The sequence below is a fragment of the Acanthopagrus latus genome, chromosome 5 (assembly GCF_904848185.1).
Source record: "Acanthopagrus latus isolate v.2019 chromosome 5, fAcaLat1.1, whole genome shotgun sequence".
Taxonomy (NCBI): Eukaryota; Metazoa; Chordata; class Actinopteri; order Spariformes; family Sparidae; genus Acanthopagrus; species Acanthopagrus latus.
Genome location: NC_051043.1, coordinates 3,918,957 through 3,944,503, shown reverse-complemented (window position 1 = coordinate 3,944,503; position 25,547 = coordinate 3,918,957). Strand labels below are relative to the sequence as shown.

Here is a 25,547-nt window from a genome sequence, read left to right as displayed (position 1 = left end):
ATACATTAAGAAAGAAGAGAAAGATTGAGAGAGAAAAACGGGGAGACAAAACAGGGTTAAAAAAATACAATACAATAATAATAATAATAAATTAAATAAATAATAATGATAAAGGTTTGAAAAAAATATGTGCAAATGTTGATATAGCTCATACCCTTTTTGTTTTATAGTTGTGTAAAAAGCACTCGATACAGCATTTGTGTAAACTTGAACCAGCTGTGTCTGTTGGCATACTGTCATTGAAAAAGGCAGCAAGCAATCAAAAAAACAATTTTTCTGTAGCTACAGTTTTCTGGGCATGAATTTGTCATGTTGTATGATGGGATAAATAGTTTATAAGCTTTGTTTGACTGAGGTTCACCACAAAGTTGTTTTATGGTCGCACCATTCAATACAATAAAATGAGAATATTCAGATTTGATGTCTTTGAAAACTTTGGGGTCTTCACTTGAATTTTAAATTTCTTCTTCCGCTCACTCAGATTGATTTCTCCATCTTTTTTTGATTCTTCTCCGTCATGTTTTTTTTTTTTTTTTTTTACCTTAAATCTAAGTGTTCTTGTTTTACCTTTGTTTCCAGCTCATAAATAGGCTTATAATTTTGGCATAATGTTATTTGGTCTTTTCGTTGTTTTATTTCTCATTTTTCTTTACAAATGACACTTGATGACTTGATGGTGCAGTGGGCGTGTGGGATGTGTGCCATTCTTGTTTGTTTAAAAGTTTGTAAAAGTTGATGTTTTGTGTGCCTCTCAGAAACAAGATGGTTTATCTCAAGAGGAATAAACTCCAATTACATTTTGGAATAAATAAAATAAATAAGGATACTTGAATACCTGGAACAGCCTCTCGAAACAGCCTTTCTTGACGGCGTCAGATGGTAGGACATATGACAGCTCAGTGTTGGAGTCAGAAACCAGCAGACACGATGCCACAAACTGGCGAATAAACTGGGTGACCCGGGCCTCTGAGCAAGGCGACAGAGAGCAGGACGGGGACAGAGATGAAGGAGGCTGCAGCTGGCTGCCCTGGCCTGAAGGATGGAAGGAAAACACAGAACATGAAGGATGAATGGGGCAGAAGAGGACAGGGTGCAATAGAGAAGAGTCAGACAGGGAAGGAAACGAAAACAGCTCACTGCCACTGAAAGACACAGCCAATCGTGGGGATGGATTGAAATGAGTTCTTTTCAGTCCATTTGATTTGTAATTATGAGTTTAATGTGGTTTTAAACTGGAATATCCTGGACCATAAATGTTCAATGCATTTCAGTACATTTCTTTCACAACAAAGTCTGAATACTTATACCACTGGCAATACTGTGTTATCAGAAAACACTATATTTGATAAATATAAAGTAAGTGTAGTTTGAGGATCCTCTTTATCCTCAGAAGCAGGACTCTGGTTTGGTTTCATTACAGCCATCTAATACGGGACTAACTGGCTGAATGACCCAGTAGATCAGACTGATGCAGTCAGCTAAATAACTAATCTGTTAGCACAAATATCTTATTAAATCATTTAATATCATAATATCATTTCTTCCCCTTCTCTCCCCTAACCATTGACACACACGTTTAGGTCCTCAGTTCTGGCTACCAAATACCTGACGCACACACTTTTACAATGCAGTGTTGAATAGAAAACATGTGCAACAGGTGACATTCATGACATAAACAACCATAAATACAGAAATGTTTGAAGTATCGGAATTATTTAAAAATGTTGATGGTTTACAGTCTGATAGTCTCACTGGTGGGTAAGCTGAGAACACAAGCCACTTAGGACTCACACATACATATGTGCACACACACACCTCGGCCTTCGCTCTGCTTTTTGACCAGCGTCAGTTTGTATCCGTCTCCATAGGTGCTCTTCAAGAAGAGAGGCGAGCCACAGCACTTGAGCTTCCCATGTGAGATGATGGCAATGCGATCTCCCAGAAGGTCTGCTTCATCCATGTGGTGGGTGGACAACAGGATGGTGCGGCCTGGGGCAGAGGCAGAACACACATTCAAGTACTCTCTATACAGATACAGCAGGTGTTCTGCATGACAGCTAACGTCAAAACAAAAAAAAGACAGGAAGTGTACTGTCACTGAATAGCTTGACGTGGACTGAGCGATTACCAGGATATGAAACCATGTCCAAGACATGTCCGGCATTTTTTAGCAACACAATAAGAGAAAATCGGCGCCTTGTATGCACTCTGCCGCTATGCGTTGTGTTGTTTATGTTTTTGCAGAGATTTTTAGGAGGTGAAATATTCCCCATTTTTCCTTTAGTTACAGTAGCTCACCCAGCTGCACACAGAGCCGTGCCCCACAGGCGCACCACGCTGTGCGCCCAACACGCGTTGCCAAACATTTTTAAAGCGGCTGCATCTGTGGTGATGAGACTTGGTGTGATCAAGCTCTAAGTGTTTCTTCGTCTTTATGCAGAGGATGACGACAGGCGGCCTCGTCCTCTGCAATTAAGACGAAGCCGAGGAATTCTTTGATGTGCAAAGATGTTGGAGGGACATGTTTTATACAGCAGATGCGCCTGAAGTTAAAGCAGTTTTGCTGAAGTAAGCGCAGACAGTAACAAGCCAAAAAAATCTCTTAGAGGGCCACAACTTTCTTTTCTTCAAAACTGAAAAAGACTGCGATGAGAACTAGTTGCTGGCGCATGATGCAAAATTCTCCTCTAGTATTAAGCCTCCACTCACCCTGTTTATATTTGAGGATGAGGTCCCAGATGGCCCTGCGAGCGTAGGGATCAACACCCGCTGTGGGTTCGTCCAGGATGACGGCCCTGGAGCCGCCTACAAAGGCGATGGCCACAGACAGCTTCCTCTTCATCCCACCGGACAACGTCTGCACCAAGCTGTGGCGCTTGTTGGATAACTCCAGGTCAACAATCATCCTGGTTACACACAAAGCAAAGCAGTGTGTTTATCGCTGGAGAGATGATACAAACATCCATATCAGTGTCTATGATAAAGCTAATACAATGAAGTGTCATGTCACACTTATCACTCTGCTGCTCCCAGGTTTTCTGTTTAACAGAGAAATCTTCATTCCCTCAGTAATCCATATTATTTAATATATTCCACTGAGCTTCAACTATAGTAGTTTACAGTAAAAATGTCAATGTGAAAGCAGCTGGAAATAATGAGTGAATGAAAGTGAGTTTGTGTTAGAGAAGTGAAACAGAGAGCAGCAGAGCTGTGAGGATGCATTGACTCGTGTAGTGCTGATTCAGTGTTTGCTTTATAAATGATTTTATGAAGAAAACATCTAAAACCTATTTTTAAAAAAAAACAAACTATTTTCAATATTTGAATGAATAAACAGGGGAACACAAAAGCGACCTTGTTTTCTTATAAAGGCAGCTGATGTAAAGCAGAGCTATGGAAGTGCTCTACGTACAGGCCAGGGGCAACACAACAACACAACAAATATTTTGTGTGGCCCCAAAACATGACAATAAATGCATGAATTGTATTGTAATAATTCCATTCCAGTACATACATTCAATACTGTGCTCCCCTAAAAATTGGTGTCAGATTAGGAATGACAACTTGTAGAAAGCTGCTGGCTGAAACTACTGGTACCTCTTGAGTTCTGCATGGGTTATGTTCTGTCATCAATGGTGATAGTGAAGTATTATGGTGGGCAACTCAGCATACATAATTTATAATAATAATAATAATAATAATAATAATAATAATAACGTGTGGGAGACAAATCTACTGGCCCCGCTTTATTATATCCGTTTGAATGCCACAGGCAAATGACTGAAGGATTAAGTGAAATGCAGTGCACTTGTACTGACTTGTCCATCTCCTTGCGTATGTCCTCTTCAGCCATGCCTTTGAGTCTGGAGTAGAACCACAGGTGCTCCTCCACGCTCAGCTTGTCAAACAGGACATTGTGCTGAGGACACATGCCCAGGTTCTGACGTATGCGCTCCATCTCCGTGCGGATGTCATGACCATATATGGTGGCAGAGCCCGAAGTGGGCGGGAACAAGCCTGTCAGGATGGACCTGTCACAATTCAGTGTAGGCGGTCAATAGAAGTAGCATTGGTGTCAGGTAATTCAAGCAAGATCTGTATGTTGCATGCATCGATATTATGGACCTCTGCAGCGTTCAGACAGACAGGTACAGTAACTAATTCACTGATTGTCACTTATGCCTCTCTCCAGGAGTACCAGAAGCTTTGTGTACCTGAGCGCTAAACATAAACTATTATCTCTTTATAATTTACTCTGTGTGTGTTTATGGAAGCAACTGCTTTTAAGTTTATTTGATTAAACATATCAGTGTTGTCTGACGTGATGCCACTAAGCCTCTTGTCTGTTTATTATATCTTACTTGGAAACCTGATTATCTTGTGCTTCCTCCAGCGTTCACTAACTACCCCAGCTACCAGTGACCAGCAACACAGCTCACTGCACCTCTGCAGCAGGCACCCTCGCCTCGAGCTCAAACTGAGCCTCCACAAGTCACCTGGCTCACCAGCACCACAGTGAGCAACCTCTCCTCTAACATCTCTCCCCTCTCCGATGGGATCTCCACTCCAGAGTGCTGCCACATCCAGCCCTACATATTCCATTGCTGAATTGTCAATAAATCTGCCTGCACTCAACCTCTGCCTCATTGTCCGCTTTTGGGTTCTGCCAGGCACCACAGGGCTTCTACCAACCGCGGCTCTGCTAGCTCCTGAATTCTTTCACACATATACTGTAACTTTGGTAACATTTGAAGCCACGTTGTCAGGGTCTTTTAGGAACACAACTGTTCATCTGTTTATGCCCAAATCCCCTCAATATACAAGGGTTTTAATGTAAAAAAACTTAATGAATTTATCATATGATACTAACTATGAATTCTGAAAACATTGTACTAGTGTAATCAGTGTATATATGGTGGGATGCCATGTCTTTAAAGAGAAGTTTAACGGGGTGCGTCAGCTGAAGAATAAAACTATAGGATAGTCACATCACAGTTGGACAACATTAACAGTATTCTTTACATAACCGTATTTCAGATCGACACTGATCTTCAGAGTTTACTTGTATCATCACACACATGCACAAATAAACACACTAGTCCTCCTCACATGGTTGTGGTCTTTCCAGCCCCGTTGTGTCCCAGGAAGGAGACCACCTGGTTTTCATGGAGGTTGAGGCTCAGTTTGTTGAGAGCCAGTTTGCTGCCGGTCTTGTACACCTTGGTCAGTTTGTCTATACACACCACCAATGGCAGGTGGCTCGGCTCCTCCTCTATGCCTCGCATCTCCTCTGGGGTTAGAAGAGAAATGCGAAAGGGAGAAATAAGTGGTGTAGGAAGATATTTCTTAAATATAAAAATAGACATAAATAAACTTCCACCTCTCTCACTTACTATGATTTTAGTTTTTTTGATAGCACTTTCTCTTACCTGATGATTTTGTGGTCACTTACATGGTGGACTAGAGTGTGTACATGAACACACATATATTACTCAGAATGGTCAAAGGGGTTGAACGACTGAATTCATCCCCCAGTGGAATTGAATAGAACATAGTTTGTTGTGCTCATAAAACAATGTCCCTTGTGATTTTCCAGATTATTTCACTGTGGACTGATCCCACTGAAACTAAAGGAATAGTCTGTATAAAATCTGTTGACATAGCATTGTAAGGATGGTCCAGAGCAACCGGGACAATGTTTGATCATTTAAATGTATTTCTTTTAATGCTACAAGCACAACAAAATCAATTTTTATTAATATATATATATATATATATATATCATATCTATGGTTTAAGTCAGGAGTTAAATGAGGAGAGTGTGTTTATGTAGAAAAGGAAAATCTGTATATAAGCGATACATGGTCAATGGTAGATGCTAATTGTCTATACCAGTCTTCCGCTGGTCCATCGCGCAAGCCTGATCTTCCTCCATCACACTGAGCCTGGCAGAACTGCCTCCACACCACGGCCAATCCCAGGTCTCAGAGCGTCCGCTGCCTGACCAATACGACCTCTGCAGAGGGAAGTACCATGGGCGGGGCAGCCCATACATTCCTGTAAGAGAGGGAAAACACATTTGCTTTAAGCTACAGCATGAGAGGAAGAATAGAGACCACCAGTTTATTTCATGTGCTCCCTGAGAAAGAACAGCATTGAAGTGTAACAAGTACTGAGATCTTGTATCAACAAGCAATATTTAGCAATAACACAGTGTGTATAAATACTTTACTACTGATTCAGAATGGCATATTTCAGGATAATGACTTTAATACTGTAGCGGGGACAGTTCAGCAGGATTGCATTCCACAGCCATGTCATTATAGGTACATTGAAATAAACAGTTTTCTCCCCATTTAGCAGCCATAAAAAATCCTTCCCTTCTGGATTGCATCATTAATAATGCAGTCTAGAAGGGAGAGGCTTTCCCACTTCCAAGGAAAAACAGCTTTCAACATTTCAAACAAATTTACAATACATGTCTGGTAGGATTACACTCGCCAAAATGACAACTGTCACACTCACAGGACAGAGATGAAACCTGTCCTGCCGTCGGGAAAATTCAGACCTCATCTTTGAACTGGTATTGACCATTTGGTTAATGGTTGTTATCACTAAAATCAACGGACTGCAAGTGACACCCCAGTGTGAATTTCTATCTGTATCAGCCCTGACACAAGCAAAGGGGACTTTAAGGTTTACCCACTTTTCTTTACAGGGGAGCCTGAACAGTCAACTAGGATCATAAATCTTCCTGCATTCCAACTTAAATGAACAGTAAATGCTTCTATCTCTGCAGTACCCTTTAAAATCTCCATGAAGTGACTCTTTTATTCATTTATTGTTGTTCTAACACTTTCCTAGCCTGAGTAATATGTCTAAGGTTTTTACTGCAGCATGGTAGTACTGCCACCTCCTGACCGTGTATGGGTAAATGCTTCCATATTGCTACATGTGTAAGATAAGTAATCAGGACATGTCTTACTGCAATTGTGAAAGATACTCTGTTGAATCCCGATTTTGGTTAGCATTGTAGTTACAAACTGTTTACTCTTTGTTTCAAAGTTATTTGCATGAAAGTTAATGTTCTTCATGATAATTTCCTTTAAAGAGGAATTCACTCATATAAATGTTGTATTTCTTTGTTGCTGCCCCTGTCTGTTTATGTGCTCCCAGTTATGCTTATGTTCATTATTTCAGTGGGTCAACGTGGATGTCATATGTCTTCAGAGAAGTCGCTCACACGTTATGGCTTGTAACTTTATATTTATCACTGTATCGATAGATTTCTTTTGAGTCTTTCAACTTTTGTTAAGTTTCTTCCAAAATGAAGTTCTGTTTTAATTTGTCTTGCCAAGTTAAGTACTGTGACCTGACAGAAAAGTGAACTTCAATTTGAAATCCTCTCGTACTAAGTTAAGTAAGGAGAACTTGATCGGCTGATGAAGCATCCTTCAAAGTAACTGAGTAACAAACTGCTCTATTCTATCTGAAAATATATATAACAGGATTGGGAAAGTGATGATTTCATACCTGGATGCACGGCCTCTATGTACCAGGTGAGCACACCATAGACACCAGCATCGATGATAAGCATCATCATGGATAGGCCCAGGTTAAAGTCATCGCCTTCTACTGGTGACTGGCTGATGGTCCGCCACTGGATGCCAACACCTGCTACCTCATACAGCGCAAAATACTTGGAGCCAAGACCAAAAGCTGTGGTCGACATCAGAGACTGAAGGAGACACATGAAGCGGTGATTATTTACGTAGTATCATCTGGTTTATTCATAATATAAGTGGCACATTTTACAAACTGACCCCAAATGTTTTCTGATTCATATGAAAAAGTTTGAAAAAAGAGAAAAGGCCTTACTGCGATGCACTTCTCAAAGGCAGTGATCTTATCATGGGCCACCTCCTCCCTAATGGCCACATACATGTAGGGTACATAGCTGAGGAAGTAAATGATTCCTCCACAGGCTGAAGCCAGCTTGGCCTTAGAGTAGATTACTGACACCAAAAAGCTGGAAAACAAAGGGAAGTTACATTAGATTCTTCATCATGTAGTAGTTTCATGAAATTAAATTCTAGTCGAAATTAGCAATCCCTCGACAAGGGCTTGACCTACACTAAGTACTGTGCCTGAATGCATCCTACGTAGACGTAGACTGAGGACTGAAGATGCATCCAGCCTGTGGTGAGAGCACAGTGTTTCCTTACATCACATAAAGAGAGGGACTCTATGAGAGCTCACCAGAACATGATGGTGGCCACAGCATAGATGGTGAGGAAGAGCCAGATGATGAAGGGATCACTGTGGAGCAATACCCGACCATACTTCAAGATGGCTGTCAGAGCGGTGACAGAAATGGACAGCTGGACGAAGCCAGTGATGAACCAAGCAACCCAGTGAACAGCATTGTTCAGACCCATCATCTTCATCACCTGAGGAAGTTACATGATAGGGTTAGGGTTAATATAAGGAACTTTCTGAGGTTTTGTGTGTGTCTGTCTGTTTTTTCACACTAAAATAGTGTGAATTAATTGGTAAATATCTGTGCAGCAGTGGCTTTTTTATGATGATGATCATCATATCATACATACATACATGTGTTACTTATATATAATTACTATATTATATCATATATGTACATAACTTTTTTGGCTCCTTAGATGACTTAAGGACATTTGGCAAGCCTTGTAAGTGGGCAAATGGATGCTATTTAGAGAAACAATGTTTTTTATAAGGGTCTGAGCACTGACCAGTGCGAGGACCCATAGAATCTGCTATGATTATTATTTTTCCTCCACGTGTTTAGGCACAGTTCTGGAAGCCTGAACATACCCCAAAACTCACCAAACTTAGAATATACATCTGGCAAAAATGCCACTTTCATTTCCACTTGACACAGGAAGTCAGACAAACATCAACTGATTTACATGACACTTACAGTTTGTGTCCTACACATCATACACTACAACATGACATGCAAGTGGTGAGCGCACCCTCCGACGGCATGGCAGCCCGACATGCATGGAGCGAGGCCCCGTTCATTGCTGCTTGCAGCTTCAATGTCATTATCATTTTAAAATCTTAACAGTGCTGCCACTGCTGGGAGATTTTAGCTAAGTCAGGTTCAAGTCTAAAATATTGGAGCAGAAAGGACGTTGTGCCTAAAGGCACTCTGTGATTGGCTGTGACTAAGAAGTTTGTGGGTCACAGACACACAAGTATGATGATATTAAGAAACGCAGAGAGAGAGACAGAGAGAGAGAGAGAGAGAGAGAGGGAGAGTTGAGGGTGTTGAATATTGCCTGGCGACTCTTATTCAGCGTTTTCTCAAATTTCTCCCCTCATAGGGTTGAAAGACGACTGAAATAGTATAGCAGTAATAGTATCATGGCGGGCTGAATCTAAGTCATAGTAATTACTTTACAATTACAATGCTGCTCATACACATAATTTGCAACTGTTACTGTGCTTTCTATATTTACCAAGAAAACCCAACAATGACTTAAATCATTGTTTTGTTCCTATTGAAGATATAAATCTTTTAAACACCTGATAAATCTTGAGGGGTTTTTTTGTTTAAAAGAAAAAAAAAAATCTGTCATTTCGTGAGACAGCTGCTCACTGTAGTTGTGTCAAATGTTGCTCAAAATAGGAACAAACAGTGTTTTTATTGGGGACTATTTTCAGCAGCCACTCAACCCACATTTGGAGCAGCAGTGAGAATTTGTGGCAGCAAGTATATGTTGAATGGGGTTAAAATAAACCACAGTGTATGTGTGTGTTCATGTGGTAAAGGGTAAAGGGACATGTCACCCAGTGCCACCGTGTGTGTGGTTTTGACAAAATAATTGAGAGGAAGAAGATGGGTCAGGCTAGTACATGCACAACACTTGTCAGGAGGACACATTCAGTATTGGTTTGGCTCTTCACATGTGATTTGTTGACAGCAAGGAAAATATGGAACATCAACAATCGTATCCTTAAAAATGATCATAATAACAATACTACACAACATAGTAGTGGTGACTCGCGACAGACAGATTATCAGACAGTCTAACCTCTTTGAGTCGGTGCTCCTTCTCAGCCACAATGTGCTGAATCATCATGGCTACTGAGTAAACCCAGGAGATGACCATGCACAGAGGCATCATATGCTCAATCACAAACAGAAAACTGAAAAACACCAACAACAATACAGGGTATCAGTTAGGTACAAAATACACACATGTTTAGATCACACTACATTTCAACTGCACCAGTCTTCAGAATTTCAAATGTGTAAGATCTATTAAATATATTCAACAAACACAAATAACACATTTTTTATAAACTGTTTGAAATACACGTTTCCAATTGAATATTAAATATCTGTATACATTCTTTTCCATGTCTGGCTGCTGTCATGCTCAACATTATGACATGAACAGAACCACAGAAAAGAAGCCATGACAAAGGTCATTTCTTACTCGTCTCTGGTGTAACATGGGTAGGGGAACATCTGAACGTAGTTCCCAGGTTCAACCACATCATGTCCGACAAACGTGTTGATGATGGCTCTCTCTATCATATCTACAGAAGAGGAAGAAAGAGAAAATAAAGTTGAAAACTGTATTAAAAGTGCACTGCATTTTGTGCATTATTTACCAAAACCCTGCCTAGTAATTATTAGGTCCCAAACTCAAAAATGTTTTTTTTGAGTTACATTTAATTTTCCTCCTCTACCTACTGGTTTCTGGTTGTTGAATTACTGTTTAAACAGTTATGTATATCTACAACAAGGAGCTTTCATTTTTTGTTGACTCTGGCTTTAGACAAAAGATAATGATGGGGAAACAAAATCAACTGTTATGGCACCGCACCATACAACCGGACTACAGAGCAGCTTCTCTCCTCAGGTTGGTCCGGTTGGTAGACTCCTCAATTTATCCTCAGCGCTCTGCCATCATTTCTTTTTTTTTATAATTGTGTGACTTATCCAACAAATACATGTTAAAATCTGATCACGACAGGCTAATAATTGTGTAGAAATAGCCAGTTCTTGCTGATGCAAGCTTATTGCTTATGTAGGTCATATAGAGGCATCAGTATTAAACTGTGTCTCTTTCATAACCTGTTGAAAGTTTCTTATGGTACATTTAAAGCTGCTTTAATAAATATGTTATATTTTAATAATGGACCAAATGACTATATAATTTGTAAACTGTAGCTCGTGATGACAGATTTACAGAGATTATCACCAACTTTTCCTCTCAGCCCTCATGTTTAAACAACAATTCCTGGCAGCAACAAAGCCCTACACTATAACCCTTAACAACACATTGGACAATCAGACCACATTTCTCTACAAAACATCAGAATAGACCTTTCAACGGTGGACAGATGACGCTACAGCAGCTCTACTGGGCATTTTTGAGTTCATATACTGGCAACACCTAAGATAACCACACTAATGATAAAGAATATACATCAGTAAGTGTGTTTAATGGTGTGGTGACAAGTTAATAAGATCATTCCCCAACCAGAGGGCCTGGAGGTTTGTTGATGTGAGCCATAAAAAGAGCTGCCTTTCAGTCAGGTGACAAAGATGCATGCAGCCAACTATCAGTCGTAGCTCATGTTTGACACCTGCAATATGCACTGTCCACCTCACTGCCCCATTTCCATCTATGGCCAGCCAGAGGACAAGGTGCAGAGCTTGAAGTATCTCGCCATCCTAGACGGTAAACTGAGCTTTGGCGACCACACCGCAGACATCCATAAACGCTGCCAATAATGACTCTCTGGGATCCACAAACTTAGGGCTTTCTCACTTAACAACCTCCCGATGGCGCTTCTGCACCACCTGCAGTTTCACAGTTCACACACTCAGAATAGAATAGAAATAACCCTCCTGAAAATCATGTCCTTTATGTAAACAGACTGTGAAAAAAAATATCATCAACTGAGGAGAATAAAGAATGAAACTGAATCTGGAGAACTATACTCTAACAAATTAACAGTCCTTTTGAAAATGTTTTATAGAGTTGTCTATTATGGAATGTTGCATTTTTATGTAAAAAATCTACTTGCTTCCATTGTCTTGAGGTGATGACAGAATTCTGATTACCTGGGTAAATCCTATTACAACATTTTGCATTGACATACACTTTAAAACAATGTATTTTACATGTTTTTTGTAATTTGGATCTAACCTTGTCAGCAGGGCTCAAAATCTGCACTATCCATGAGCCAAATGCTGGTAAAATATGCAAGCGGCTAGTAGATTTGCTTCACTGAATCGCAAAAAAAGAAACCAACGACCGAACGTTCGAGTGATGACGAGCAGCTTCTTTGTTTCCTGAGTAAAATACAACTTGCAGTGAAGAAGTGCTTCTGCTGCAGCTTGCATTGGCATCTTCACAGGTGCGCATACTTCCCAATGCACATTGGTAAGCACTTTACCAGAATAAATCTCTAAAACAAACTAAACAATGTGTTTGACACCACAGTCTGGCTCCCTTGATTTATAGCACATGCTGTTGCTATCTGCAGACTGCACTAAAACAATGAGCCTCAAACAAAGAGCACTGTATTTCAGATACTTTCCTTGGATCCAAACAAAACCATAGAGGAAGTAGAATTTTCCTCCAGTGTTGGGCCCAGGACGCCAGTAGGCCCGCCTGATTTCGTTGGTCTTCTCTGTGAAGCTGGAGTTTTGTCGAATTTTGTACAGAACGTGGGGTGGCAGGGTGCCATCTTTGTTAGTCTGGAAAATCACACCTGAAAAAGAAATGAGCATACATAAGGTCAGTGTTAAGGTCAGATCATGCTGTAGGTTCAAGAACAGTGTCTGCATGTTGGGAACTTCATAGCTACTATCTGTTTCTGTTTACGTCTCAAATGCTTTTTTCTCATGAAAATGAGACCGTATATGTAATGGGACATGGTTTGGATTTCAAACACTAATATTTGTTTGAAATGTCTATTTAAATAATGAGAAAACCATTGGCAAAAGCTAGAAAAGTTCCTTTGGCCCCTAAGCATGCACGTTTGAGATGGACCACAACTTCAGCTGCCCAGCTTCAGGATGTCCGGCTGGTATCTTTAAAGATATGATGATCATGCAATGAGTCAGTCTCAGAACTAATGTTCAAGCAGGATTCTGTGATATCACAACTAGCTAGGTAGTTAGTTAATGATCTAGTATGCAACATAGGGAATGTGATGTGGGATGCTCTGAGAATGCACCTTTCATTGAGGAAGGAGACGTCTTGTGCCCTGTTATTTAATTATAAAATGAGCCAAAATTTGCAGATTCACTAACTGTAGACTTATCAATCATGAAAACAAGGTTATTCTAACAAGGTTATTGACATGGTTTATCCTCCAAAAAGACCAACAGAAAATAATGAGATATTTCTTCTTGTACTACTGATACCCACAGAAGGTAGGATTTTGAGGCAAATTTCAACATTAAGTGATCTGAAAAAAACAACTTTGCACACCCCGGCAAGAGTAACACGTACGCTCTCCCACCGTCTACCCAGCACACACCTCAGAATGGTTTACTCCAACATTTACTTGAAATTCGGTTCACATTCCAGATACACCATCTTTAGTTTATTTTATTTCACCGTATTTTCATTTGATTGTTTGTTTTATTGCGACAGCACAAAGAACATGGAGGACCAGCACTTTTCTACAAGCTTATTTCTCTTTCTTTTTCTTTGATAAACTGAGGCACCATGATAACAGCCTGACACACAGGGATGACTCACTGGCAAACACAGACACGTTGTCTTGGTAGGCCTGGTTCAGGGTGTAGTTGACGATGCTGTCCTCATCAGGAAAGCCCTTGAAGACATCCACACTAACCTGGAAACACAGGACACGACACAAATAATGTTCCACATTCACGACAGTAACTATGACCTCATGAAGTCCTGTTTTCATTGGGACTCGGAAGTCATGCTTGTAAATAGTTCCACCATTGAAGTGTTTGTGTACTGATTAAACAACTGAAGTAAAACATGTTACTGACTATGCTTCAGAGATGTTGGTTAATTTAGACTAACCAGGCCAGCTGTCTCCTTGCATTGCATTTGTATTGATTAAAAATAAGTTCATGTAGCAGTTGAACTAATTTCTTGTTGTCTTGACTTATTTCCATTTTTTAAATTGACACATGTAATACTCCTTTATGGGCTGATTAGGTCCTGGGCACATTTTGTTGAGTTGTCTATTGCCAGTTTAATGTCATCAGTCATATACATACATACATATATATATATATATATATATATATATATATATATATATATATATATATATATATATATATATATATATATATATATATATATATATATATATATATATATATATACTGGATATTAATATGATAATTATCCAGTGTTTTAACAGGGCTCTAACTAGTTTCCATGAACTTGATGCAGCAGTAGAAGGTGTTACAGCTGATTCAGGCATGTGATGCATATTCTATGCAGTTGACCTGTGGTAGTTGGCAGTCTACTGGTCAGTGTTCTGATAAGTTCACACCAATTTGGAATCCCATTTTTGTTTACACTATACTGACCTTAGACATGAAGCGCGACCAGCCGCATGCAGCATTGTCGATGGTGTCCAGCTGCTCCAGCAGGGTGGAGGTGTTAGGAAGACTGTAGTTTCCCTCCATCAGACCCTGCATCAGCTCATTGTCTGTGCTATTTAACAGCTCAGGGTGCTGCTGAAGCTCCGAGGACAGCTGGAGAGAGATGAGAGGGAGGAAGAATGGACCCCAACAGATGGACCATTACATGATGACAGCCTCACATCCTGAGCGCTGTATTATCAATAATGTCCAACGATGACGTGATTGTGAGTCTACCTGCTGTAACCACACCAGGTGATTGTGCAGCCGGCCCTCCTCCAAAAAAGTCCTGAGCTGGGCGGAGATGTTCAGCCACACATGGGTGTAGTGTGTCACATTCCCGACGAACGCAAATGTCTCATTTGCCTAAGTGCAAAAAATAAGATCAGATTAGATTTATTAGATTTTGTATGAATTCAGCCATTTGCCAATAGTTTCCACTTCTTCCTCTCTTCCTCCACCACCTCCCTCCATCTCTCAGCCTCCCACACTCACTGCTCTCGCCAACAACTTCATCCCACTTGCTCACTCACATAGCAGAGCTACATGGCTGCTACCAACCAACAGATACAGTAATCAGTGGTAGTTTGTGCTAATGTTGAGACATAAAGAGACCAGCTGCATTACAGGCTATAATGCTGCTTCCTGTACATTGCATAATTAATGTCATCTGCTTAGAATACAAATGATTAACCCATTCCCATTGTTTGGAACTACACATGCCATGTTCTCAAGAGTAAAATATATTTATCAGGGAATAATAAACAAACCTCAGAAAACAGAGGCAGTGATATTCTATATTTGTCCTCCAAATACCATAAAAGACCACAACCAACAATGTGATGTGGCTTTTTTTCCATCATAGTAGCATATACACAGCTGGCTACAGTAGCATCCTCAATTTCTCTATTCCCTGCATCGTCAACACAGCTTTCTATTGGTTCACAGTTAGCAGTTCCCTGAAGTGTGCTAATTTTATTTTGACCTTGTGAGTGAATCCACTGCAACTTCGTGAAAAGAAACAGTCAACAAATGTTAATATTTCAAATGCTGCTGTGGCCAGTCCTATATCTGTTAAAGCTGCATTGATCAGTTCATTCTTCACTTTGGACTAAATAATCTTAAATCAAGGTTAGACATTCAATCTCATGGGCTTCATCTTTAAATAACAACTGCTGAAGACTCTGAGCTGTGGAAAAAAAGCTAGACAGTGGAACTTTGGATATAAAATATTTGCTGAAAACTTCCCACACATTACTTTATTTGTGGCGGTCCGCCACAATATCAACATTGGCTGCCATATGTTGATTTTCTATTTTTGGAGCTGCGCGTCCCATTCTCACTCAAGACAGGCACCCCTCAGTGAATAGTTTTATATACTCCAATACAGTGGATGGCAGTGTGGTTTTTAGACCGCCAGTAAAACCAACGAAGAAGAGGAGGAGGACTGGCTTGACCGTCACTTCCTCTGCAAAGATGTCTGCCTCATAGTGAAGATCAAGCTCCCACAAAGTGCACCAGGCCTTGAAGCCAGTTTTTGTCATGGCCAAGCAGCGTCATTACATCGTCATGTGATGCACTGGGGACCTTTTCCCATAAGGTAACTTTGTGAAAGACGCATCTGTAAAATGCTTATAAAAGTCTCACAACCCCCGCAAAAATAATTCATTTTACTGTCAGAATGTGGGCAATTAGAGGCTAGAAGAGCCGCCTGATCACATTTTATCCCCATCCAAGTTAGGCTATTGCTAAACTGGAAGTTAGCCAACACCGGTCAGCTGTTCTATGGCACCCCAGCTGGACAGCCACTGCCACAATTAAAGTCTGACTCTGTGGTAAACGCAGAATTGTATTTCTAATGAATGACTATGTGAAATGTGAGAGTAGCTGCTTGAAGTGACATACAAACAGACATTTTACTCCTCAGCACTACTGATTCTTGGAGCCCTTTTTAGCTCTGAGGAACTCAATGAACATGTGAACTTGTGAATATGAGGAAAAAACATGACTGGCAGCTGCTTGTTCAAAAGTTTTCAATGTGATAACATTTCAGTGCTGTGTTTGAAAATTCCACTACTGTCAAAAAAGAAACTAGTGCAGCTTTAACCTTCATTCTGGTATTTTTCAGTATGGAGCTCAATGAAAGAGCTTTGTCACTGAGAAAAATATCAAAAACTCCAATCATACTGCCACACTAAATAGAGTAGTGTCTACTTGCCTTCTGAATCACTTTATCCACCTGGGATCCAATTGGGGAATAGAGGATCTTGGGATTTGTAGTCATCAAGTGAACCAGTAGGCCCAGATTCCGCTGTTCTTTGCTGGTGAATCCCAGAGAGCTCATGTTACCCTGTTTCAAAGCCTCCGGCTCAATGATCCTGCAAGCAGAACCACAGGTTGAAGGCCAGTAACCTTCCTGCCAAGTCAAAGTACTTTCATGTTTTATATGTATGAAGTTTATATGTTATCAGTCATAGATATACAGATATAGATAGATAGATATATTGGACCACGAGCGTACTGTGCTCATATCTCACTGCTCCTATTGTATAGTTTTAACATAACAAGCAAAGCTGTAATTATCTGACAAGACATATAAGTTTCAAATTTAATGTTGATTCTAATCTTGTTAAATCTCATATAGTCTATATTTTGCACAATGTCCAATCTCTGGACAAGGTGCAAAACACATTGTGTGTCATCTTGTCATTTTTGGATTTCATCCACGCTGTGGTCTCACCCACCTGTTGTTCCCGCACAGAATCGGCTGCAGTCCGGCCCACAGTTGTACAAATGCTGAAAACTGAGAATGAGGGTTTTCTGCTTCTTCCTTCCCTTCGCCTCTCCCTGCTCCTATACCACCTCCTTCTGCTTCTTCCTCCCCGTCCTCTCTGGGGACGTCAGTTGTGTTTGGGCCCCAGGTGGTGGCGTTAAGGGGCCAAGTCATGTTGGTGGGGGAGGCTGAAGTTCGTCCAATACAGGCTCCTTTGGGCAGCAGGCGGGCCAGGCCAGAGAGAAGGTCCACATCTTTAAGAAGCCTCTCTATATCAGCCAGGTCCTTCAATAAGGCCCCAAGGTGAGACTGAGACAGAGGAACTAAAGAGCTGGGCTTCTCCAGGTGGAGCTGGTGGGATGAGGTTGGATGAGACAATTTGTGAGCAAACACAAAAAATTTAGATCCTTAATTATACGTTCAATCTTCTTTGTCAGAGGTTGGTTGGTTCAGAGATATACAGCAGAGATATACAGCAGATGTGTGAGCGGTGTGGAAAGTGAAAACTGAGTCCCATTTTCTTTTTACCTAGACAGTTAATGTCCCATGAACTGGCTCAACAAAACTCAGACATATTTTGTGTTGAGCTTGTACTAAACAAGAATAATACCATGATATTGGCAGACCACAGAGGTACCCAATATAGACCTACAATATACAACATTTAATGTACAGCCATCCTGTCACTGAAAAGGCCCAGACCCTAACAAACATCATGCGAACATCCTAAAGTCCTCGAAACAGTGTTGGCAATATGAAAATTGGCGCACGCCATTCAAGATGGCCGACTTCCTGCTGGGGCAAAAAATTCCTCAAAATTAATTCCTGGCTATATCGATGAGACCTCTGAGTCCTGCAAATTTCATGATGATCAAAGAAGGTTTTTGGTCACATGACCTGTTGTTAGGGGGCGCCAAAATTACTACCAATAGAGCACAAAATGAATCCTCCACCATTTTTTTCGTTTGCATCACATTTGCACATTTTTCACATAGTCTTTAGCAAAGAAAACTAAAATTGGGAGAGGAGATAAACATAAAACACAACTAATTATTTTGTAAAACAAACTTTTTTTTGTATCTGACGACAGCAATGGATCTAAAGCAAATCATTTTGCTGTACCTTCTTGGTGACACTCTGTGTGTTGATCTGCTCTCTCAGAGCAAGGCTCATCTGCCTGAAGCGCTCTGACCTTTGACCCTCTCCTCCGCTGCAAACTGTGCTGCGATAGGCCTGCAGCACCGGTCGCTGTTTCTCTGGCACCAACAGGATGTTACTAAGCTCACTGGCCTCGCCTTCCTCACAGGTGAGGACCTCCAGCATGGCTCCGGTCAGGAGGACCCCCTGTGGGAGACAGAGACGTCGTTTTTGATTGATGATTTTATGCGTGAATCCCATACACAGTCTCGGTCTTAAGCCTGACTTATAGACATTTTTAATGAACTGTCGTTCGATAGAAATCAAAGACACACACAATGCTTATAATTAATGTTTTGGTGAAAGTTTGCAGTTATCTCCATGGTACCCAGATGCCATCCTCCAGCTGCTAAAGGGACTACCCTACCTAACCACATTGCGCTCTCCAGTCACAACAAAATCCTCCAGCTGTACAACATGACAGGAAGGTGTCGAGCGGCACATTTTTCTGTTGAAAATACATAATTATCTGTTGAGTGACATTCATCATTGTCGATAATTCTGCCAACTCTGCCAACTTGAACAAGTTCTCGAGTCTTGCTTCTCAGCTTCTGGGCAAAAATGACAGGAAAGTCCATTGGAATACCAACAACAGCACACTCTATTCTGTCTAGGTTGCTAAATGTGCACCAACTTGTCATCAACCTCATACTTATTCAAAGCAACATTAAGCACTGTGTTAAATAAAAATACCTTAACTTCGGTTGTATCTGGAACTAGAAAATGCATTCCCTGCTGAAAATGTGCTGTGAATGCTGGAATGCCCATTGCTGGAAATGCAGAAATTGCCCCACACTGCTTTACCATTCCCAAGCATGGGCATGGGTTCTATGCTGGCCACTGTACCAGACAGCATATGTTGTGTGTATGTCAGTATGTACATGTATAAAAGTTAAAATTCCATGGGATGAGGAATGTGTTTTTAAAAGAGTGAACGTAAACGTGAGGAGGGAGTGATTGGGGATGACAAGCAGCAAAGTAGATTCAAGACCCTGGCCCACTGTGGCAAGGATACAATCACTGTAAAAGGGGCACATCATGTGTACATGTAATAATTAATAATACAATCAACTATAAATATGGATGTGTGAAGTTAACAAACATGTTGGAAATTTTTCTTTAAGTGCAGTGATGGGAAAAAAAACCATGACCATGGCCTCATGTGACATGTGTTCTATCCACTTTGCCACTTTGTAATCAAAGTCAGCTGAGGGTCTGAAATAGGGCTGCTCTACTACTAACAGTGTTGCTGCACAGCTCCACCAAATACCTTTATGTTCTGGTCTATGCATTTTGAGAGTTAGAATCACTTAACAATAATCACATCAATAATATCAGTGTGAACACATGGAGGCAAACTGAACTAGATCAATACTGGGCAAATTCAGAATATTTCTTGTTCAGTTCAATTGGACCAGTTGAAAGAGGAGAAAGAGGAACATAACGGGCAGAAAAAGGAGAGACAAAAATAGGAGAAAGAAAAAGTTAAGGAGTAGAGAGAGTGAAAAGCAGGCAATACAATGACTGAAGGAGGAGCAGAAAGAAATGCAGAAGAGGGAGAAACTGAGTAAAGGAAGACAGGAGAAGGTGGGCAAGAAGGTGGAATGAAAAGGAGAGGATGAGGAGAGACAAAAGAGGCTGTATGCAGCTACAGCTGTATGTTAGCTACAGGAAACACTGTTTACGAGCAGCATAACAAGATATGGATGTGGTATTTCTGAAGGAGGAAGCTATATTGTAGCCATTAAAACCACCGATAAATAACTTAACAACCACTTAATATTAACCTCATCTAACCTGACTTTAAGTAAACTGAACAGACAAAATTAAGCTTAACTGAATGAAAAAAAATTAAAGAAAAAGAAAATCTAAAGTCAGAATGTGTTGCAACTGCATGCACATGTACTTACTGCAGTAGCAGTAGATTAGTAGATGAAGAACAATGATACCAAAATAATAATAATAATAACAACATATTATAGTTTGGAAAAGTATGAGTAAGAGGTTAAGGAAAGGTCATAAAAAACAAGGATTACAAGGTTAGGTTACGGTTAAAAGAACGCAGCAGTGGTTTGCGACAGTGTTCAGGGTGGTTTCTGAGGTAGGTGGTTGCCACGTGGGAGCGGTTGAAAGGCATCTTGTCACTGTGCACTAGTGAGATCTGCGGGACAGAGGGCATCGCCCTGTCATCTGTCAAACTTCCTCTCAACTGCCTGACTGTGCCTGCGGTCCATGACAGGGCGAATGAAGACCTGCCTCACACTTCATCATTTGTGTGTTTGCCACAACCTGGTTCTGGCCTCCTTGCACTTTCCCTTTTGCAGCCAGAGAAGCTGCAGTCCTTTTAGCCTGCTAACACAAAAAAAACATGTACTCCTCCTCTGCTGACGGTTCAGCTGAACCTGTTTATGACCGTCATGGATTCCTCCTGCACTGTACCTTCTGCCTTGGTAGCCACAGGAGCTACAGTTCCTCTAGTTCGCTGAGTTGTGATTCAGTCTTCTCAGCTCACCTGCCCTGAAAACTGCTCACTGTCATTTACTATCCCCAACCTCCTTTAGCATGTATCATGACATACCGCACCTGAACATTTTGACAGATGGAACCCTGATAGGAAATCTCCCTCCCTCTCTCCTGTTAGTGCTTTAAAGCCTCCACCACTGTGTGACTTACTCTTCAGTTGGGTTGAGTAGCTTTCTTTCCTCGCTGTAAAAATACCTATTTAAGCACCACCCACACTGTCCTCATGCCCACTTGAGTCCTTCTGGTCCACTGATCCATATTTGTCAATAGTTGTCCTCCTCTGTTGAGATCAGCCTGGAAGAGTCGTGCCTCTCATCACTCAGTCCTCTACCTGACTGTGGCCTTTCATGAAATCCTCCCGTCTTGCCTGCTAACTCAGCTGAAAGGCTCATAAACCCAGACCATGACCCAGCCTTTGGTAGGTCTGATCTGGTGCCATATGTTGAGGCCTCCTGTGAGAAATATAACATTTTGCACTGACTGCCTCAGTGACCACTGCCAGAGCCAAAACCCCATCATATCCCAGAAAGCCTTGCCTCCTACTGTCCACAGTTCACTAGAACCTGTTTGCTGCCTCCTTATATTCTGCAGCCAACAGCCAATCGCACAGCAGAGAAACAAATGGATGCGGTTGATCCATGTTTCCAGCTCCTCCCACACACAACAACTCAGAATGATGGTGACCACCTATGTGTCGAGCCGACGCAAGAAAATAAACAGTCAGACTAGTGAAACTGAGTATGAGGAAACTGCCAAAGAAGAAGATTTTGTACTGCAGAAAGGTCATTAAAAACATGAAACATTTAAAAACAACCGGGTAGGAAAAATGATAAGCAAGGCCCTAAACTAAACTAGGTGAGAAAAAAAACTTTAAAACATTTCTCTTTTTTTTCCTCACAAAATTGACCCAGAGCTAAACAAATCTGCCATTCTGCAAATAAGACACAAAGAAACACTGATTCAATACACTTTGAGTAGGGATGTAACAATCTACCAAATTTCACAATGTTGCGATGAAAAAATACCAATATTCTCTGCAATACCTTTGTGAGAAAGTGTCTACATCTACCAACATATCTTGCATGACATTTTTTCTCAAAGGGGTGTCCTAAGTTTACTGTCTATAACAAGTAGTAGTGAAAGCCTTACAAGAGCGTCAATTCAACATTTGTCTATAAAAGGCACAAGTCCTCCATGAGAGGGATGGAGGTCGTCAGATTTAAAAAGCTGAGGGCTGTTTGAAAAGGCAGTAAAGGTGTTCACACAGGGAATGCCTCTGTTCCTACAGTGAACTTTTAGCCAGATGTGAAGTTGGCGTTGGTGGCTGAACTTATGTCCCTGAAACGGAGATGTCTGTCCACCAGCCATATGCAGTCCCGTAGAGCTGTAGTTGTGAAGAGTCTGCAGAACAGCTGGTGCCTCGGTTATGTAGGCACCTGGGTAATAGAAGGTTTCAGTCGCTGTTCATTGCGACACGCTGGACCCATAAAGGGTGTCTGTGTAACACGAGGTGTTCAATATGGCGAGTTGTTTGGATTGAGCAGCGGCTACAGACAAGGAGCCCATTATCAATTTGTCTTCCTTTTTGGATACTGTTCATCCTCTGCAGCTGCTCTTATCTGCAGGAGTGCTTCTGGGCTTATCAGGAGGAGCAAACAGGTCAGCTGTCCACAGGTCAGGCTGCCCTTCCACTGCTGCGCCACCGGGCCTGTATCGTATCATGAATCGTATCACAGAAATATTTTCCGGGATATCAAGGCAGCTACACTGAGAGTGAGACACTTACACGGGTGTTTTTTTTGTCCCAGGTTCTTGTGGTAAGTCTTGGATTTTAGTGACCTCATATAGTTCCAAGGTATATCAGAGGTGAGCAGAAGCCAAAATTGGAGTAACAGCTGAAAATCTCTGTGTTTGTGTGTGCAAAACCTACAGTACGTAGGTTTCAATCTTAGATAGCAAATATCATTACCTCGACCTCCTTCAGGCCCTGTTGGTCATTTCGCTGGTTTCCTGTGACTTCAGAGAGGCCTAAAGCCTGGGACATCAGTTTAAGCAGTGCCTGCCTATGGGCTGCTTTCGTTGGGTCACGTAAGGCTTTGTGGATCAGGCCTCCATCCAGCCTGTGCACACCTCCCAGCAGCTGCTCCTAGTGGTGGGGGAAGACAAGGAAGACATCACTGTTAATGAAACAAAGCATACCTGCTCATTGGCAAGAAGATTTCAATTCAAGTGAGACTGTGGGCTCTGTCTTTTGCTCGACGCAAAGCAGTGCACAGCAAGTGCACAGCTCAGAAGTGACTAGCGTCATTATTAGTTTCAGACTGACGCAGCTGTCATTTTCACACCCAGTGAGTGACCACACTGTGCAAACAGTAACTTTACTCAGTTACTGTACAAAGGCAGGTTCACCGTGCATGCAGTCTGATTTTATCATTTGAGAGGCTGCTTTCAGTTTTTTGAAACATTTCCATGCACCCTGTAATGTACAGTTACAAACACTGTGGCATATTTAATCAGCAGAACAGAACGCCAGTGTCAGTGTAGTTTATCTGCTGTTCCCTCGTGTGCAAATGTTGATATGACCTATCCATAAGGTTGCAGCTGCTGGATGATTGCTGCAGGCAATGTCATTAAAATTCATATCCTATCCATTATTGATCAGGAGGATTATACTTTTCATGACCCATCCCAGTTGATCATGGGATTAAGACCTGTGCACATATAGTGGGATGCACAGCAGCACTCCCCCTCTTCCTCAGTTAAATATCAGTGTATTTTTCCATATGCAGTCAAACAGAGTTGTTGATTGTGAAACGCTGAGTTAGAGGGTCCAGAGGCCGAGAACCACATCCCTGTCGCTCACTGCAGATTAGTGCCACTGTTAATAAACTCTTGGTTCTGGCGAACCTGTTTCTTAAAGGGAATGGGAGATGACACTCAGATTGGTTTGATTTATGTTCCAGCCAAAACACAACCATGACAAATTCAGAGTCTAAACACAACCTCTCTGCGCAGCAGATTAGCTGCTGTTTGAATAGCAAATTTGACTTGGACACGCCACTAAAGCACTAGCACCTTGCCCTTTAAACCATGTGCTATATAAGCTGTCTGAAAAGGGCCCTGTGAGTTGGCAGTAGGATATTCAGTTTTATTGTATATTATCAGATTTCTGACTGACATGATTAGTTTAAGGATGCACCGGCACAGAAAACCTGCTCACTGGCCACACGATTCCAGTTTACTATTCCACTGCCATTTATGTGAATTCAAGTTTCTAGCGACTTGACAAAAATTCAATGTCATACAACAAGTAGTTCCCCAAGCAATCTGATTGATCAACTAGACATTTAGAATATTCTCAAATCAGCATGAAGGCACCCTTTAACGAAATCAACTTTGTTTAATGAAAGTAATTTATGGTGCTGTTTGATGGCGGATAGACTGTCCATATATAAACAGGTGTGCCCCTGCTTCTGGAAATTATTACATCCAATTTTTCACACTTTTGGACTTTTCACATGGAGGATGCAGGATTTTCTTACACTAACAACATTTCAAGGATGAATAGTATCCATCAGCTGAGAAGGGCGCACGGCTCTACAAGATAGCTGACTTAACATATACTAAAAATCATCTCTGTTGCTAAGGGTTGGGCTACTTGCTGGAGAAGTAAAGGTTTCATTTCATATACTTTAGGAGTCTACTGTCGTGACCAATTATTTTCCAATTATTTGTCAGACCTAGCAAAAATATTTGAAAAGATAATTGACCCACAGCATGAATACATTTTGTTTGTATCTTTTATTTTGTTGCTGATAGTTCAGTGGGCTGAGATGGATTCAGTTACCCATAATATTACACTCAAAGGTGAGCTTTAAAGTCATTTGAGCACTTCAGTGATTCCAACATACCTCAGCATGCATCACGGTTGAGCTCAAATGATGTTAAAAATCACCCTGGAGTGTAATTTGCTTAAAGGAGCACTATTTTTATCTATTTTTTTATATAGTTTTAGAGAAGAAATTCAAACTCATAATCTAAATATTTACCATATTAAAGGGTAATAATACAAACTCAGAAATATGTATTTCTTCCATAAGGGAATAAACAGGTTGAAAATAAGGGCCCAGAACTTAGTTTTAAGTCAGACAGGTGGCAAGGTCTGCCACATATAAACAAAGTAAAACTGTTTTAAGTTGTGTTTTCCTTTAAAGTCAATTTCTTCATTCAGTTTATTCAGTCATAAAAACAAAGAGTTTGTTTTTTTAGCATTCACTCTCTTTTCTGCTCTAGTTCAGTCTGATGTGACTCACCCAGAAATCTTAATGGAAGAGGTCATGTTTTTTTCACATTATATTTACAGGGTTTCTGCAGGTTTGAACAAGACAAATTTAAGACTTTTTAAGA

The 25,547-nt window shown here is 41.0% G+C and overlaps 1 protein-coding gene across 2 annotated transcripts in view; it reads right to left on the bottom strand.

Moving 5' to 3' along the window:
* The window catches only part of abca2 (ATP-binding cassette, sub-family A (ABC1), member 2), a 79,373-nt gene that overhangs the window by 14,232 nt on the left and 39,594 nt on the right, over positions 1 to 25,547 (bottom strand). For both annotated transcript variants that reach the window (XM_037098062.1, XM_037098063.1), the window contains 19 exons: positions 23,110 to 23,286; positions 18,543 to 18,764; positions 17,392 to 17,771; positions 16,866 to 17,025; positions 14,885 to 15,013; positions 14,594 to 14,761; positions 13,776 to 13,872; positions 12,604 to 12,777; positions 10,485 to 10,587; positions 10,077 to 10,191; positions 8,260 to 8,450; positions 7,879 to 8,029; positions 7,534 to 7,738; positions 5,893 to 6,057; positions 5,110 to 5,290; positions 3,819 to 4,031; positions 2,710 to 2,906; positions 1,816 to 1,989; positions 836 to 1,032 (listed from right to left, as the gene is read on the bottom strand). In XM_037098062.1, coding sequence (XP_036953957.1) covers positions 836 to 1,032; positions 1,816 to 1,989; positions 2,710 to 2,906; positions 3,819 to 4,031; positions 5,110 to 5,290; positions 5,893 to 6,057; positions 7,534 to 7,738; positions 7,879 to 8,029; positions 8,260 to 8,450; positions 10,077 to 10,191; positions 10,485 to 10,587; positions 12,604 to 12,777; positions 13,776 to 13,872; positions 14,594 to 14,761; positions 14,885 to 15,013; positions 16,866 to 17,025; positions 17,392 to 17,771; positions 18,543 to 18,764; positions 23,110 to 23,286 — 3,399 coding nt within the window. The remainder of the gene's footprint in view (positions 1 to 835; positions 1,033 to 1,815; positions 1,990 to 2,709; positions 2,907 to 3,818; positions 4,032 to 5,109; positions 5,291 to 5,892; positions 6,058 to 7,533; positions 7,739 to 7,878; positions 8,030 to 8,259; positions 8,451 to 10,076; positions 10,192 to 10,484; positions 10,588 to 12,603; positions 12,778 to 13,775; positions 13,873 to 14,593; positions 14,762 to 14,884; positions 15,014 to 16,865; positions 17,026 to 17,391; positions 17,772 to 18,542; positions 18,765 to 23,109; positions 23,287 to 25,547) is intronic.